General features: G+C 47.8%; 1 protein-coding gene across 1 annotated transcript in view; it reads right to left on the reverse strand.

Moving 5' to 3' along the window:
• ANOS1 (anosmin 1) overlaps window positions 1-13132 on the reverse strand; it is a 186618-nt gene extending 173486 nt beyond the window's left edge. Inside the window, exon 1 of the mRNA XM_055337416.1 lies at window positions 12834-13132. Coding sequence (XP_055193391.1) covers window positions 12834-13040 — 207 coding nt within the window. The 5' untranslated portion in view covers window positions 13041-13132. The remainder of the gene's footprint in view (window positions 1-12833) is intronic.
• Window positions 13133-13756: the final 624 nt, after the last annotated feature.

Below are 13756 nucleotides of genomic sequence, written 5' to 3' on the forward strand. Positions count from 1 at the left end.
TCTCAAATAAATAAATAATTCTTTTTTTAAAAAAAGGAATCAGTAACTTCTGTGTAAACTTGGCATTCTTATCATTAACAGACTTCAACTCTAGAAAGCAAGCCCCAAGTTTGTGCTATGATGCAATCTCTAATTTTCCCTTTTCTTGAGTCACGTATATAGCAGGCCTGTCAGGCAAGACTGGTTTTCAACCCAGGGGCCTGGCCACCACCGGATCTCCACATGGCTGGGGTGGTCTTCTTAATAAGAGGCTGTTCCTCTATCATGCGTAAGACACTGCCCACTGGGGGAAACGGCCATCAAGCAAGGGATGCCAACTAAAAATAAGCAGCTTGCTGTGAAGAATAGGTGGAGGGAATCTGAGTTAACTCAAAAAGAAACTGTGTGGAGGTTTGTTGGAAAACATTTCCACATCTCTAAATGTGGGGCATATTATTATTATTTTTAAAGATTTTATTTATTTATTCATGAGAGACACGGAGAGAGAGGCAGGCAGAGACAGAGGCAGAGGGAGAAGCAGGTTCCATGCAGGGAGCCCGATGTGGGACTCGATCTTGGGACCGTGGGATCATGCCCTTAGCCGAAGGCAGATGCTCAACCGCTGAGCCACCCAGGCGTCCCATTATTATTATTATTATTATTATTATTATTATTAGTCCCTCATGATTGTAGAGGGTCTTGGTATTTGCATCCTGCAAGGATCTGCTCCTGCTGGAAAGCAAGCTAATGGCCCTGAAATGCCAAGCTCCTTGGCATTTTTGGTTTCTCAGAACAGCACTTGGGAAACTGGCCCTGGGCACAGGACAACATATTAATATAAGGTGCATACCCTCTTTTAAATCTCTCCTGGCAGTTTACATTTGCATGTCCCTTTGACATTCTTTGCCGTCCACAAAGTGTAACAGTATACATTTCGAAAGAGTGCCATTACTTCCGGTTGTGTAGGCATTTAAACACGGGAGCACAGACATTTATTTAAGTCTAAAAAGGGCTGTCTCTCTCAATTATGTGTTAGCAGAAAATTAAACAAGAGTCGATTCACTTACATTGCATGAACCACTTACACTAACCCAACAGGAACACAGTGAATAGGTAAAATCACCTTTAACCTCAAAGCGTTATTTTTGTTTGCATTTAGACTTTCTTAACTGTTTCAGCCTTTCTTTTAGAGGAGCTGTCAGTAAGTAGCCTCCCAACTAAGAATGTAACCCATCTGGTTTGTTTTTAGATAAGCACGTCACTTGCATAAGAGGGAGTGAGGAACACCAAAAATAATTTCATGTGTTTCAAACATATGAATTATTAATGCATTATAATATTATAGTGGTTTGAAAAAAGGTGTAAAAATAAGGAAAAAGACATCTCTGAAGTTCATAAGTAAATGATGTCCCAACATTTCTCTGGTCCCACGCGCTGGTGTGATTAATGACATTTTTGGAAAGTGACGAATTACTTTGCAAAATTAATGTTTTTTGTTTCATTAAAGGGACTCTTTTATATTTTATTTTTAGACTCATACTATGATCACTTCTTTGGACATAACAGACATTAAGTATGAAATTTTTAAAACCATCAGTGATGATTAGATAGTAAATTAAGGGAAACATGCATTTTGAGATCCTGTGCATACCAAGTAGGAAAATGCACTTCCCAAAGATAAAGATTTGGATCACCATACATTATAAGATTTAAGTGCTAACAACTTATTCACCTTACCTTTCAAAGAAAGAAGGCAATATGAAAAACAAAATTATCTATTTCTGAGGTCACAGTAACAGAATATTTTCTCCAGTTGACAGGATATTAATAACTTGGACAGTAAAAAACTTATTAAGTGACAAATGTTATAATTTAAAACAAAAATGTAAATACAATGTGATTTTAAAGGTTTTTTTTTTTGTTGTTGTTGTTCTTTTTTTTAGTTTTTCTTCCTTCCCTCTTGATAGGCTATTCTCAGATTACCCTCAGGATAGATTTGAGCACTTGGTGTATGAAAGAACCCCAATTTGTCACCATGTTCTTTTCATGTGCAGCCCTCCTCACTGTCCAATTTTTATATCTTACACAGATGCTGGAAAGGATCATAAAGTATAAACATACTCCCAGAACCAAAACAAAAAGAAAGAGAGCAAGCACAGAAGGCACACTGAGTTCTTGAGAGTAGCTGTCACATACATATGAGCTACAATTACCACTTGCGAATACTCCAAATGTACCCCACCACCATACAGAAGTGCAATGGCAGCCAAGAAGCAAGAGCAAGGCTGAAGTCCCAAGACTTCTGTTACTCTCAGAGAGCAAACCAGCCTCCACCACATTAAGGAGCCTGGCTGTTCCCAAAACATTTCTCCAAGGATCACAGTAACACTCTGCTGTTTGCTAGACAAGCGAAAGTGGTGGTGGACAGAAACAAAATCCATTTCTAGGAGAAAAACAACTCTTCATCTAAGAAACTATGATTGTGCATTAAACCATCATGTATGAAGATTTTATTAAGATTTTTTTTTACATTTTTAAAAATTTAAATTCAGTTTGCCAGCATATAGTATAACACCCAGTGTTCATCCCATCAAGTGCCCTCCTCAGTGTTCCTCACCCAGGGACCCCATCTCCCAACCCAGCTCCCCTTCCACAACCCTTTGTTCATTTCCCAGAGTTAGGAGTCTCTCATGGTTTGTCTCCCTCTCTAATTTTTCCCACTCAGTTCCCCTCCTTTCCCTTATAATCCCTTTTACCGTGTCTTCTATTCCCCGTATGAGTGAAACCATATGATGATTGTCCTCCTCCGATGGACTTACTTGACTCAGCATAATACCCTCCAGTTCTATCCACTGTTTCCATTTGTCAAAACAAATGGGGAGTATTCGTCTCTTCTGATGGCTGAGTCATATTCCATTGTGTATATAGACCACATCTTCTTTATCCATTCATCTGTCAAAGGACATCGTGGCTCCTTCCACAGTTTGGCTATTGAGGACATTGATGCTATGAACATTGGGGTGCACGTGTCCTGGCGTTTCACTACATCAGTACCTTTGGGGTAAATACCCAGTCGTGCAATTGCTGGGTCATAAAGATTTTCTTTATTTATTCATGAGAGACACAGAGAGAGAAGCAGAGACATAGGCAGAGGGAGAAGCAGGCTCCCCACGGGGAGCCCAATGCGGGACTCAATCCCAGAACCCCAGAATCACGCCCTAAGCCCAAGGGAGATGCTCAACCGCTGAGCCACCCAGGTGTCCTATCATAAAGGAAGATTTTAAATAATGTGTGATTATAATAGTTTCTTTCTTCACTTCAAAATTCTTTACAACTGTTTGCTTCAACATTTCTCTCTCTCTCTAGCAGACAATAAAGTTTATGAGGGTAGGAAGTACATCTCACTTATGCTAGGTCCCCTAGAACCTAAGATATTTGAAAGATGACTATGTTTGACAGATTCTTATTGGTTGGAAGAAATATTTGGATGGTTAAATGGACAAGGGATGGGTGTAGATGGGCTGGTATTTTTTTAAGGCTTTTTCTATCATTCCATTAATCTTCCAATTATCCACAACTGTTCCACTCTGTGATGCAGCAGTACCTCCAGAGCCAATGAGAAATGTAGCAATATTTCCCCTAAATACTCCATGATTCTCAATTACATTACAGTTGATATTTCCACTCTGTCTTCTCTCACTGTTAACATCCTGAGAAGCAGGGTCATTTAGTATAAATATTTGGGAATATGACAATTAGTGCTTGAGGTTCTGCTATAAAGCCTTGGTTACCTCACTTCCAGACCTTCAATTTCCTTATCTGTAAAAGAAAAATAACACTCCTGACCTCACAGAGTTGCTGTGGAGGTCAAACAGATATTTTATGTGAAACTACTTTGTCAACACCAAGACACTATAAAATGCAATGCTAAATACATTTTAACCTGTGGCTCAGTAGTTCAGGAGAGTTTCTTACTTTGGGTCCACCCCCACAAGTTCAGACCAGGGTCCTGTTATAAGCATGATGGCAAGGAGATGGAATGGGCAGCCTCCTTCCACCTTCTTATGCTCATCTGGGGGGCTCTTTCTTAGGGGTGCTGGCAAGATCTCCATAAAGATCAAATGAAGAGCAGCAGAGCTGCCAGTAGTGTAGCCTATGGCTCAACCAGAGCAGCAAGAACCAGCAAGAAGAGCTGTACACACACCTCTAAGTGTAATGGCCTGCCCATGTTTTTAACCTGATCTGTAGAACAAAGGACGTGAGCTTTGTTACAGCTCCCAGGGACAAGTTCTAAACCCTGGCTGCTAGCTGAGGGCCTGTCACCCTATAAGGTCCATTACAGACACTTAGAGTCCCCAACAGACAGACCAAAGTCCACATTTACTCATGTTGGTTGCTCTGGATTAGAATAACCCAATATCTGAGATTCAGCTCAACTGTCACCTGGACACTCTCCCCAATAGGGATAAGCTCCTTCCTCAGAGATCTTATACCAATAACTATCCTTGCAGTCATGTGCGGACCAAAGCTGTCTGTTTACAAGTCTTAGCTCCTACTAGACAGTAAGATCCTCATGAGCAGGGATCTTACAATCTCATCTTTGAAACTACCGCAACCCATCCTGTTCAATATTAGCTGAAATAAATGGAACTTTTTTTTAAGGGAGAAACAGAATGAGCATCTACACAGTCTGTTATTTACATTAACATGAGCCACAACACTGTTCCCATATTCCTTTCTTTACTTAATTACTATCAAGGATTACTACTTTTTAAAAAGATTTTATTAATTTATTGAACAGAAAGACATAGATAGCAAGAGAGAGAGCATGAGCAGGGAGAGAGAGAAGCAGACTCCTGGCCAAGCAGGGAGCCCTACATGGGGCTCAATCCCAGGACCCGGAATCATGACCCAAGCCAAAGGCAGATGCTTAACCGACTAAGCCACCCAGGCACCCGAAGGATTACTACTTTCATCCAACCTTCTCCACCACCAGGAAAAATGCCTCCACTCACCGTGTAGAACCAATGCTTCCACTCACCATTTGAAATCTAAGGATATAGAGCCTATTCTGGGTCCTGCGGGATGTGGTTCCCTGGTTGCTCACTGAGTATATCCAAAGTTGGTAAATAGCTGCACTAATTGGTCCTGCTTTTCATCTTCCTAGACCTGCAGGGGGTACTGTGGTTAAAGATGTCCCCTTACCCCATTGATCGTCCAACAGCCACGTAACTATTTCAAGCTTGCTTAAACAGTGCGTACAGTTCACATGGCCAATGAGGGAGCATGATGCGCTTACCTATCAGGCTCAAGATTTGAAATCTTTGTACCGAAATCATCAGGAGACATAAACTAAATGCAAATAACAAAATGTTCCGACTCTAAGTGCTTCTTCATTTAGAAGGTTTTTTTTTTTAACTTGTGTAAAATCTCAAGATTGTTTTTTTAAAGGGGTAGTGGGAAAAAGTCTGAGAGTTGTGAAAGCTGGTTCTCTTTCCCTGCTTCTATCTACCATCTGTATGTGCTTGAATGAGTCATTTCTAAAAGCACCAAGTTGTGCAATCTTAAAAACAATTGTATAGAGTTCGATCAGGTATCTCTGAAGGTAGGTGTCTGAGATCGGGTGCCCTCAAAGTAGAGGCTGCAAAGGGGCTTCCTGCGTCTGTGATAAATTGGGGGAAGCCAAGAGAGAGAAGGAAGCAGGAGAACGAGCCAGGCAGGGAAGGGATCTCAGCTGGAGGCCCGCGGAAGCCTGCTCCCAGGCAATGCTCTGGAGCACTGCACCCAAGAGTTATTCCAGCAGGGAGCTAGCCTCCCATAGCTGCCAGCACAGAGACCACGGCAAGATTCGCCCCCAAGGAGGGAGGAGGGTCGCTGCCTTGCTGGCAAGATGATGCCCATGGGCAGAAGGCTGTGCTCTAAGCGAGGAGCAGCTGGAAGCCATTAGCAGCTGAGACAGGAGCTGGGGGTTAGGGAGGTGAGGGACAGAAGGTCACCAACAGCATCTACTGAGAAGGAATAGGCGTCTATGACCCAGTTCCAATATTTCAGAGAATCCAGAAGAAGTTACACATTCTCCTAAGATGATGGTACACAGTTAACTAAGAGGTCAGGAAGCGGCTTTATCAGTCTGCTCCGTAATGCGGGCGACCTCCTGCTGATCTGAAGCTTGAAAGAGTTAGGGGTATCTTTGATTAATGTAAAGAGGAAAAACTAGGTCATACTTAATAAATGCCATATGCTGATTGACTACACACTTCCACAACACGGAGTCCAGAGTAAGTGAAACAGAAATGTGCGAGGCAGCCAGCGCTGGAACGCGAAAGGTCTGGAGCTCAACAGGTCTTCCAAAGTAAGTCCTGCAGTGCTCCGCACCAGGGCATGGCGATGGGGCACTGGCCATCTTCCGGCTCCCGCTTTTCATATGTAAAATGTATTTTGATAATATCAATATATTGCACTGATTGTTGTCCCAAGCCCCCACCTTCAAAATTGTGTGAGAGAATTCTATAAAGCATTGCCAAGTGATGCAAAAGAACCTCTCCATGTCTGAACTAATACAAGCTGAGCCCACTAACCCTTTCATAAGTTTCTCTAACCCCACAATTGTTTTAAAGGTTTTTTATTTTTCATTTTTAAGTGATCTCTACACCCAACATGGGGCTCAAACTCACAACCCTGAGATCAAGAGTTGCAGGCTCTACCCACTGCATCAGCTAGGTGCCCCCTAACCCTACTTTTATACCCAGTCACAGAAACATACAAGGACAGGTTATACAATGCAATCTGGTGAACCCATTTTAAAGAAATAATAACCTCCTAATTTGTGATTCAGTTTTTTTATGTGGAAACACACCAACATTAACTTTTAAGTCTAAGTTAGGCCCTCAACCACATTCACGCATATAGGATATTGTATGAAATACGTACAAACGTATATAAATATATATAATATAAACATATAAAAGCATATATATGCTTCTCTAATGACATAGTACACAAAGGAATGAACAAGTCAATAAGTGTTTTATAATGTGTTTCTAAAATGTTCTACAATACAAGAAGATCGACTTTTACATCACATTCAAGGAGAAACACTACATTAAAAAACACAAAACCTGGGCCATCTGAGTGGCTCAGTGGTTGAGCATCTGCCTTCGCCTCAGGTCACAATCCCCAGGGACCTGGGATCTAGTCCTGCATTAGGCTCCCCTCAGGGAGCCTGCTTCTCCCTCTGCCTCTCTGTGTCTCTCATGAATAAATAAATAAAATATTAAAAAAAAACACACAAAAATTTGCCATGAATACCTTCCTGTTTAGTTTTGGTTAAGTTCAAGAAATTCTTAGAAACACAGCCAGAGACCCAGGGACTCAGACCAGGAAATAGAAGGGCCAAAGCTGAGAATGGCTTTCCTTCTGGAGACTCTCTAAATGCCTGGCCATTCTGGCGTGTAACTTCAACTCACTGCAGGGCAAAGTGACACACCAGGGCTGGGTATATTCACCACAAAAGTGCTCCTCCAAAAGTTAGTGAGCCTAGGGCTGATTTGTGGCAGCTAAGGGTTTTTGATGCCCTAATTGTTTATTTACTTTTTCTTGGAGGAGAAGCTGGTCCTCTAAGTAGAATGAGCTAATCACCAGCTTAGTTCTCCCTTCTGCCAAAACAAACAGCTTCCAATTACTGCTAGGAAAAGCTTCTGATCTCTCTAATCAGCTACCTAAGCGAGCCTATCAGTGGTACTTTATAGGGTGAATAATGTCCCATTAAACAAGAATCTCTTACCACTAATAAAATTCTAGACCCATGGGGCCAAGGCTGCCAGCAACCTGCTACTTATCTTCCAACACGAAGGTCCACTGTTTCCCCAAGCAGGGCCGAGTTCTGGCAAAGAAACAGACACACTCCCCCCTCCTCTGCTGCACATGGGCTACTATTTGTTCCCAAGTCCTATTCTCTAGAGCACGGAAAGCGCAGGTTCTAAGTCTTCTAATACTTAGTGAAATGACTACCGTTAAGGCTCTGAGACTGAGCTCCATGCTTGCCATAATGCACAGGACCAAGGGAGACAACAGTGGGTTCCTCTAAGAATATCCCAACTAGCATAAGAGAGGGAGTCACTCTTAAGTTAAATGAGATTCGCTGAAGAGGAATTTATTTCAGACACAGTCTTCCCTCCTTTCCTTCTTCTTTAATATCCTAGGGAAGTTGAAAAAACAAGTGTAGAGTTTCTTTCCAAGTGAACGCTGGTCAACATCATAAGCTCTGATGCTGTGGAAGAACCTCCATGGCAAGTGGGCTTAAGCCTTCCCAAGTGTTCTGCACCTTTGAAATACAAAAACCCACACAAGGGCCCTTCATGGACATATGATCAATGCATGTGGTCCATGCTTAAAGGGACAGTACCTGGGGCTTAATGCTCTGGGGTCACCATATTGAAATCTCAGTGTTTTTATCCTGAGTTCATGTTTCATATGAGAAGTCTGATGGAATACTGGAGCTTGTTCTGGAGGTTTGGAGCCTCAGATCACACATGATCCTGCCTCCCATTGCTCCTTCACCTCCTCAGGAAAAGTTCTCGACTACCCACTCCCTTGCCCCTGGCACCCCAGTCTTCACCCAGCTTCTCCCTCCCTACTTCTTGCCCCAAAATGACTGTCACACTCTGGGCCCTGCAGGGACATGGACAAAGGTCCAAGGAGGGTTGATGCATGCTCCAAAGCAACCCAGAATACAGTGGTGGCTGCCCTCATCTCGTGCCGGAAGCAACACCATGTGTTTGGTGGGTGGGCAGCCAGAGTCCAAGACTTTCAGGGAGCAAGCCCATCCCTGGTACAGGTGTACTTGCATCCAGTAAGGAGGCTGCAGTAGACTTGGCGGTTGCCACTGGCTGTCATTTGAACAGTAGGGGAGAGAGAGAGACCCCTGGCTCAACTTTCTGAGGACAACATCTAAAACAAAGTGCAATGCAATGGTCTAGAAGCTTGCAGAAGAGAGTACCAAGCAAGAGATATGGCTGAGCAAGCATGTATGCATCTGGCACTCTCCAGGCATGAGCCAGGAAATACAAAGTGTGAAATGCTGGTGATTCTGCATACAAGTGAAATGCTCTGAGGTTTGCACGTAAAACCGGCACTGAATAATATAAAGATGAAGTGCAAAATCCATACCAAAAACTTAATTTTTAAATTTTCCTTTACTGAGAGCAGCACGGAATAGCAAATCTGAAACACCATGACAAATGGAAAGAGCCACAGAAGAAGGAAAAGCATCTTTAACTCTTTTTTTTTCTTGCTATTTGAAAGAATGGACTATACATTTTCATTTTGCGCTGAGTCCCAAGAATTATTAGGTAGTTAGTCTTGAAGTAAATGAACCAATTAACCAATAAAAACTCAAAAATAAGAACAAAACCAAAAACCGGTAGCCACTGTCATTCAGGACCCAACTCCACTGTCTATTAGTCGTGTGAGTAACTTATGTTCTCAGCATCTCTGTTTGCTTATCAGTTAGGAAACAAATAGTACCTTCCTTATATGGCTGCTGTGGAGTTCAATGAAACAGGACTTGTAGGACACCTAGTACAGAGGCTGTACTTACTAATCTTCCAATCAGTGTTTGCTCCGTTGCTACCATCACTTTCATTATCCCCAACATGGTCTATGATCTCTACCTTGCCAGGTAGGTACCTCTGTCCCATGGGACACATGAGAGGCTGGAAGTTCAAGAAGGTGGTCTGCCCCAGCTACCCATCTACAAAGTGGCAAAGCTGATGCAGAGCACACCTGCCTGGCTGCAAAGCCCACATCCCTGCTCCATACCCCACAGCCCAGATCTCATCTTTGTTCCACAGACAGAAGATGTCCTTCCCTACTGTCTCTGTTCGTGGGATTTTAACAACATTGTGTATATGGTATGGGCAAACTTGAAATGGCAATGTGCCAAATGCCCTGCACACAGAGCCAGGAATGGATATCCTGTGAGGTGCTAACTTGTACTGTTTCTTTTCATGAATGAGGCCAGCATTTAGTAGCAACCTGATGCAGTTCACCCATCTAACTCCCTTTAGTATGAAATTCTGAAGTTTTCCATGTCAGGGGCTGTGCCAAATGTTTCAGGAATTCCCCCATCACCACTGCCATCCCCATGCATTAGTATTGAGTCCCTTGGGACCCGGCTGATGGCTGCACAGTGGACAGGTGAAGCCTGCACAGCACTGCAGAAGCAAAGGCACCAGGTGGGCACCATCTATCTACCTGTATCCCTACAGCCTCATCCCTGCAGGGCTGGGAGGCTAGAGAGCATGTGGAATTGGGACAGAGACAATTAGGTTCCACCTGCCTCTGCAGACCTGCTACTCTAGGGCACTGCCCCTAGCGGCTTCAAGTCTCCATCTACACCACAAGCACGTAGGTTGGGGTCTCCATAGCTGAGCCCTGGCCACTGTCGCACCTAAGAATCTGCACACTTTGCTAGCCTCAAGGATGGAGATAAGCCTTGTTCCATCCTTAAAAAGATGCCTAGAACTATGTAAAAGAAGTTGAAAATGGCCACCTGCTCCAGAAACAGCCTTCTGCTTGAGCTTATTTGCACCAGGGGGTGGGGTGACCCTGATAGAAGGGGCTCTTCCACCGGCTTCCTCCAGCCTCGGCCTTTGCTGTTAACAGATACCACGTGCCCGGCAAGGAGCTGGCAGCAGCCTGACTCCTCCATCATCTCCCAATTATTTAACAAGGGGGAGGGACAGGGAGGCTGGAGGATTTAGAAGGAGAGTGTGTTGCTGCCTTTTCAAATCTTAAGAAAGCATAATCCCTGCAATTTAGGTAAATCAGATAGGCATTACCAGGTTAGGGTTAAACCTCCACGAATGGCTGGGCCATTGATGGCAAAAACAGCAGTTATTAAGTCCTTACAGTAATTTGCAGCGTATCCCACCCCAGCTAATTAAAATGTAATCAGGGTTGTCTGGCAATGTGTACTCTGTCAGCAGTTTTTCTTCCGAAGAGAAATCATGCCAGGAGACCACAAGAAAAGCCTTTCATGGGAATTGGCTTGATCTAAACTGCTTCTTTAGCCGCTTAAACTGTAAAACAAATAAATTACAGCAACTGACAATTCAATTAGAAAGAAAAAGAAGAGAGAGAAAGAAGAGAAGAAAGGAAGAAGAGATACTCTTTCTCTCCAAGAATGGGTTGCTCTGTTGGGTTTTGTCGTGGATTCAACAATAGTGTAGCATCTTCTCAGGAGAGTGACTTGCAGGGCAGGGCAGGGCAGGGGTGGGCGGTTTTGAAACCTGGTGGCTGGGGAGGAGCCCTCTCCAGGATGTCTGCGTAATTTCAGTTCAGGAGGACAGCGCTCGCTTTTTCCCTTCCCGAAGGAATCCGGAGGACCGCGGAGGGTGCCAGTTTCTCCGAAGCCCACTAACGTGTTGCTTCCTTGAGAACCCGCGCTCAGGCACACGCAAACTCGGCGGGCTGGGGCAGTTTCTGAGGACCCCGACTTTGAGTCCTGGTGCCCCTGGGCGCCAGGTTTCATTAGCTCTAAGGCCAGGATGAACACCCCGAAGGCTACGGGGAGGGATTCCTCTTAAACTCCTCGCTACAGTCGCCTCTTCTCACAGCTCAGTTCCCAGGGCCCCTGGTAAAGCCCCTTTAACCTGCCCAGGCTGGAGGGGCGTCCAGTTTAGTTCTAAGGTCAAAGGGCTTATCTTAAGAACCTGCCAAAGAGTCCTGGGTCCCCATCTAGCCTCCGCAGTTTTCCCTGCGGCCAGAAGTGAGTTAGAGTCTTGGAACAGGTGAGCCGCTAAGCATAGAGGCGAGAGGGCCAGGTAGAGAACGATGGCGCTCGAGAGAAATAAGGCGTCTGCGTGGACGATTTCAGAGACCCGCTGGGAAAGGCAACCCGCCGCGCCTCCGCAGAATCCGCAAGCCGCGTGAATGCGTCCCCGGCATCGCGGGTTCCCACGCCAGACCCGCGGGGAGCCTGGCCGCTGAGCTCCCCTCAACGGGGCCGGTAATCCACAGGCGCCGCGTGGGCGTTCCCCTAAACCTCCTACGTTCACACACACGCTCTCCCACCTGCAAGCTGCAAAGACCAACTCGGGCTGGGGGGGGGGGGGGTGGTCACTGACCCCAGGGCGCTTGTCGGAGCATCCATGCACACACGGCCCTGTAAGCCCCGATCCCTGCATCCCTTCCCTGACTGTCCACACTATCCACTGAGTAGACCTACAGGCTCCGGGGCTCCGAGCTGGGGCGCGCACAGCTACCAGCAGCCCGCTCCCCAACGCACACGTTCTGGAAGACACCACTTGGCCCCGGGACCCGCCTGGGGCTCCGAGGGTGCGCCGCTTGCTCCGGGCCCGCCGAACGCGAAAGCGCCGCTCAGCAGAGACAAAAGTGTCGGCCGCGGGCACCTGCGGAGCTGGGCGGGTGGCGCGGGTCCCGCGGCGCAGCTGGGCGCGCCTTGCCGGCCTCGCTCTCCGTGCTGGCGGCACCCGGGGCCCCGCGGCGCCCGGGACCTTGCGGGACTCGCCGCCCGCAGCCGGGCGTCCCGCGCGCGGAAGTCCGGGGAAAGTAAGGCGCGCACAGCCGCGCGCCGGCATCCGCAGAGCCGGCCTGCCCCGGCACGGAGGGCGAGCGCCCCGCGTTCCCGCTGCGGAGGGGCAGTACGGAAAGATGCTGCAGGTTTCCTTTTCCTCCCGGGAGCAAGGGGGCGGCCGGAACGGAGGGGTTCGAGCGCCCCGGCTGCAAAGCGCACGCGGCAGGAAAGCGGGACCTGCCGGCCAAGCCCGGCGAGAAGTTTGGGCGCGCGGCCCCGGCGGCCCCGGCGGCCCCGGCGGCGGCGGTTCCCGTACCTGGAAGTGCTGGAAGAAGGCGGAGATGCGCGTGATCTGCAAGCTCAGGCACCTGGAGGCGCAGCGGGCGCGCTGGACGCTCCCGGCCGACAGGGACTCGTCCAGCCGCCGAGCGGCCGCCGCGCCGGGGCCGGCAGCCAGGCAGCCCCCGGAGGCCGCCAGCCAGAGGCAGAGGCTCAGGGCCGCGCCGGGCGCCCCGGGCACCATGGCTGCGGGTCGGGGGCGCGGCGCCGGGCGCTGGCCGAGGCTCCCAGCTCCGCGCCGGGGCCGCACTGCCGGGAACCTCGCGGCCGCCGCAACTCCGCTGGAAAGTTCAATCATTCAACTCCAGCCCCGCGCCCGCCGCGCCAACCTCCTCCCCGCCGGCCTCGGGGGCGGGGTGAGGGTGACAGGCGGCCGCGCCATTGGCTGCAAGGAAAGTGAGTGACAGGGGGCCGGCGGAGGGCCGTGGGCAGGTCCGAGGGGCGGCGAGCCCCCGCGCCGCAAGGCAGGGCGGCGCCCGCCGGTCCCCCCGGGCGCCCCACTCTGGGTGGCCGGTCTCCCACGCAGGCGCCCCCACAGTCCGCATCCCGCCCCCCGCCCCGCCATCCAGGTAAAGCTCAGGTGTGAGCGAGCCCGGGCCTGGCATGTAGGTGCCCTCTCGGAAAGGAGGGCCTCGGGGCCCCCAAGGGCGTCCCACCTGCCCACCCACGGAAGGCCGCAGCGCCTGCACGTCGTAGGCTTCCTCCCCGGGTGCAAGCTTCGCTCGTACTTTCGCATATTTTAATTTCCTTTTTTCCCAAGTAGTGGAAGGAGCTAAGGAACAACTGAAATGCTTATAAGACGAGTCAGAAGCCAGGCAAGCACACTTGACTGACATCTTCCTCCCCCCCTCCCGCCTTCCTTCCTTCCCTCCTTCTTCCTCCCTTCTTTCCCTAATACTA

Source organism: Nyctereutes procyonoides, unplaced genomic scaffold (genome assembly GCF_905146905.1).
Source record: "Nyctereutes procyonoides isolate TBG_1078 unplaced genomic scaffold, NYPRO_anot_genome, whole genome shotgun sequence".
Taxonomy (NCBI): domain Eukaryota; kingdom Metazoa; phylum Chordata; class Mammalia; order Carnivora; family Canidae; genus Nyctereutes; species Nyctereutes procyonoides.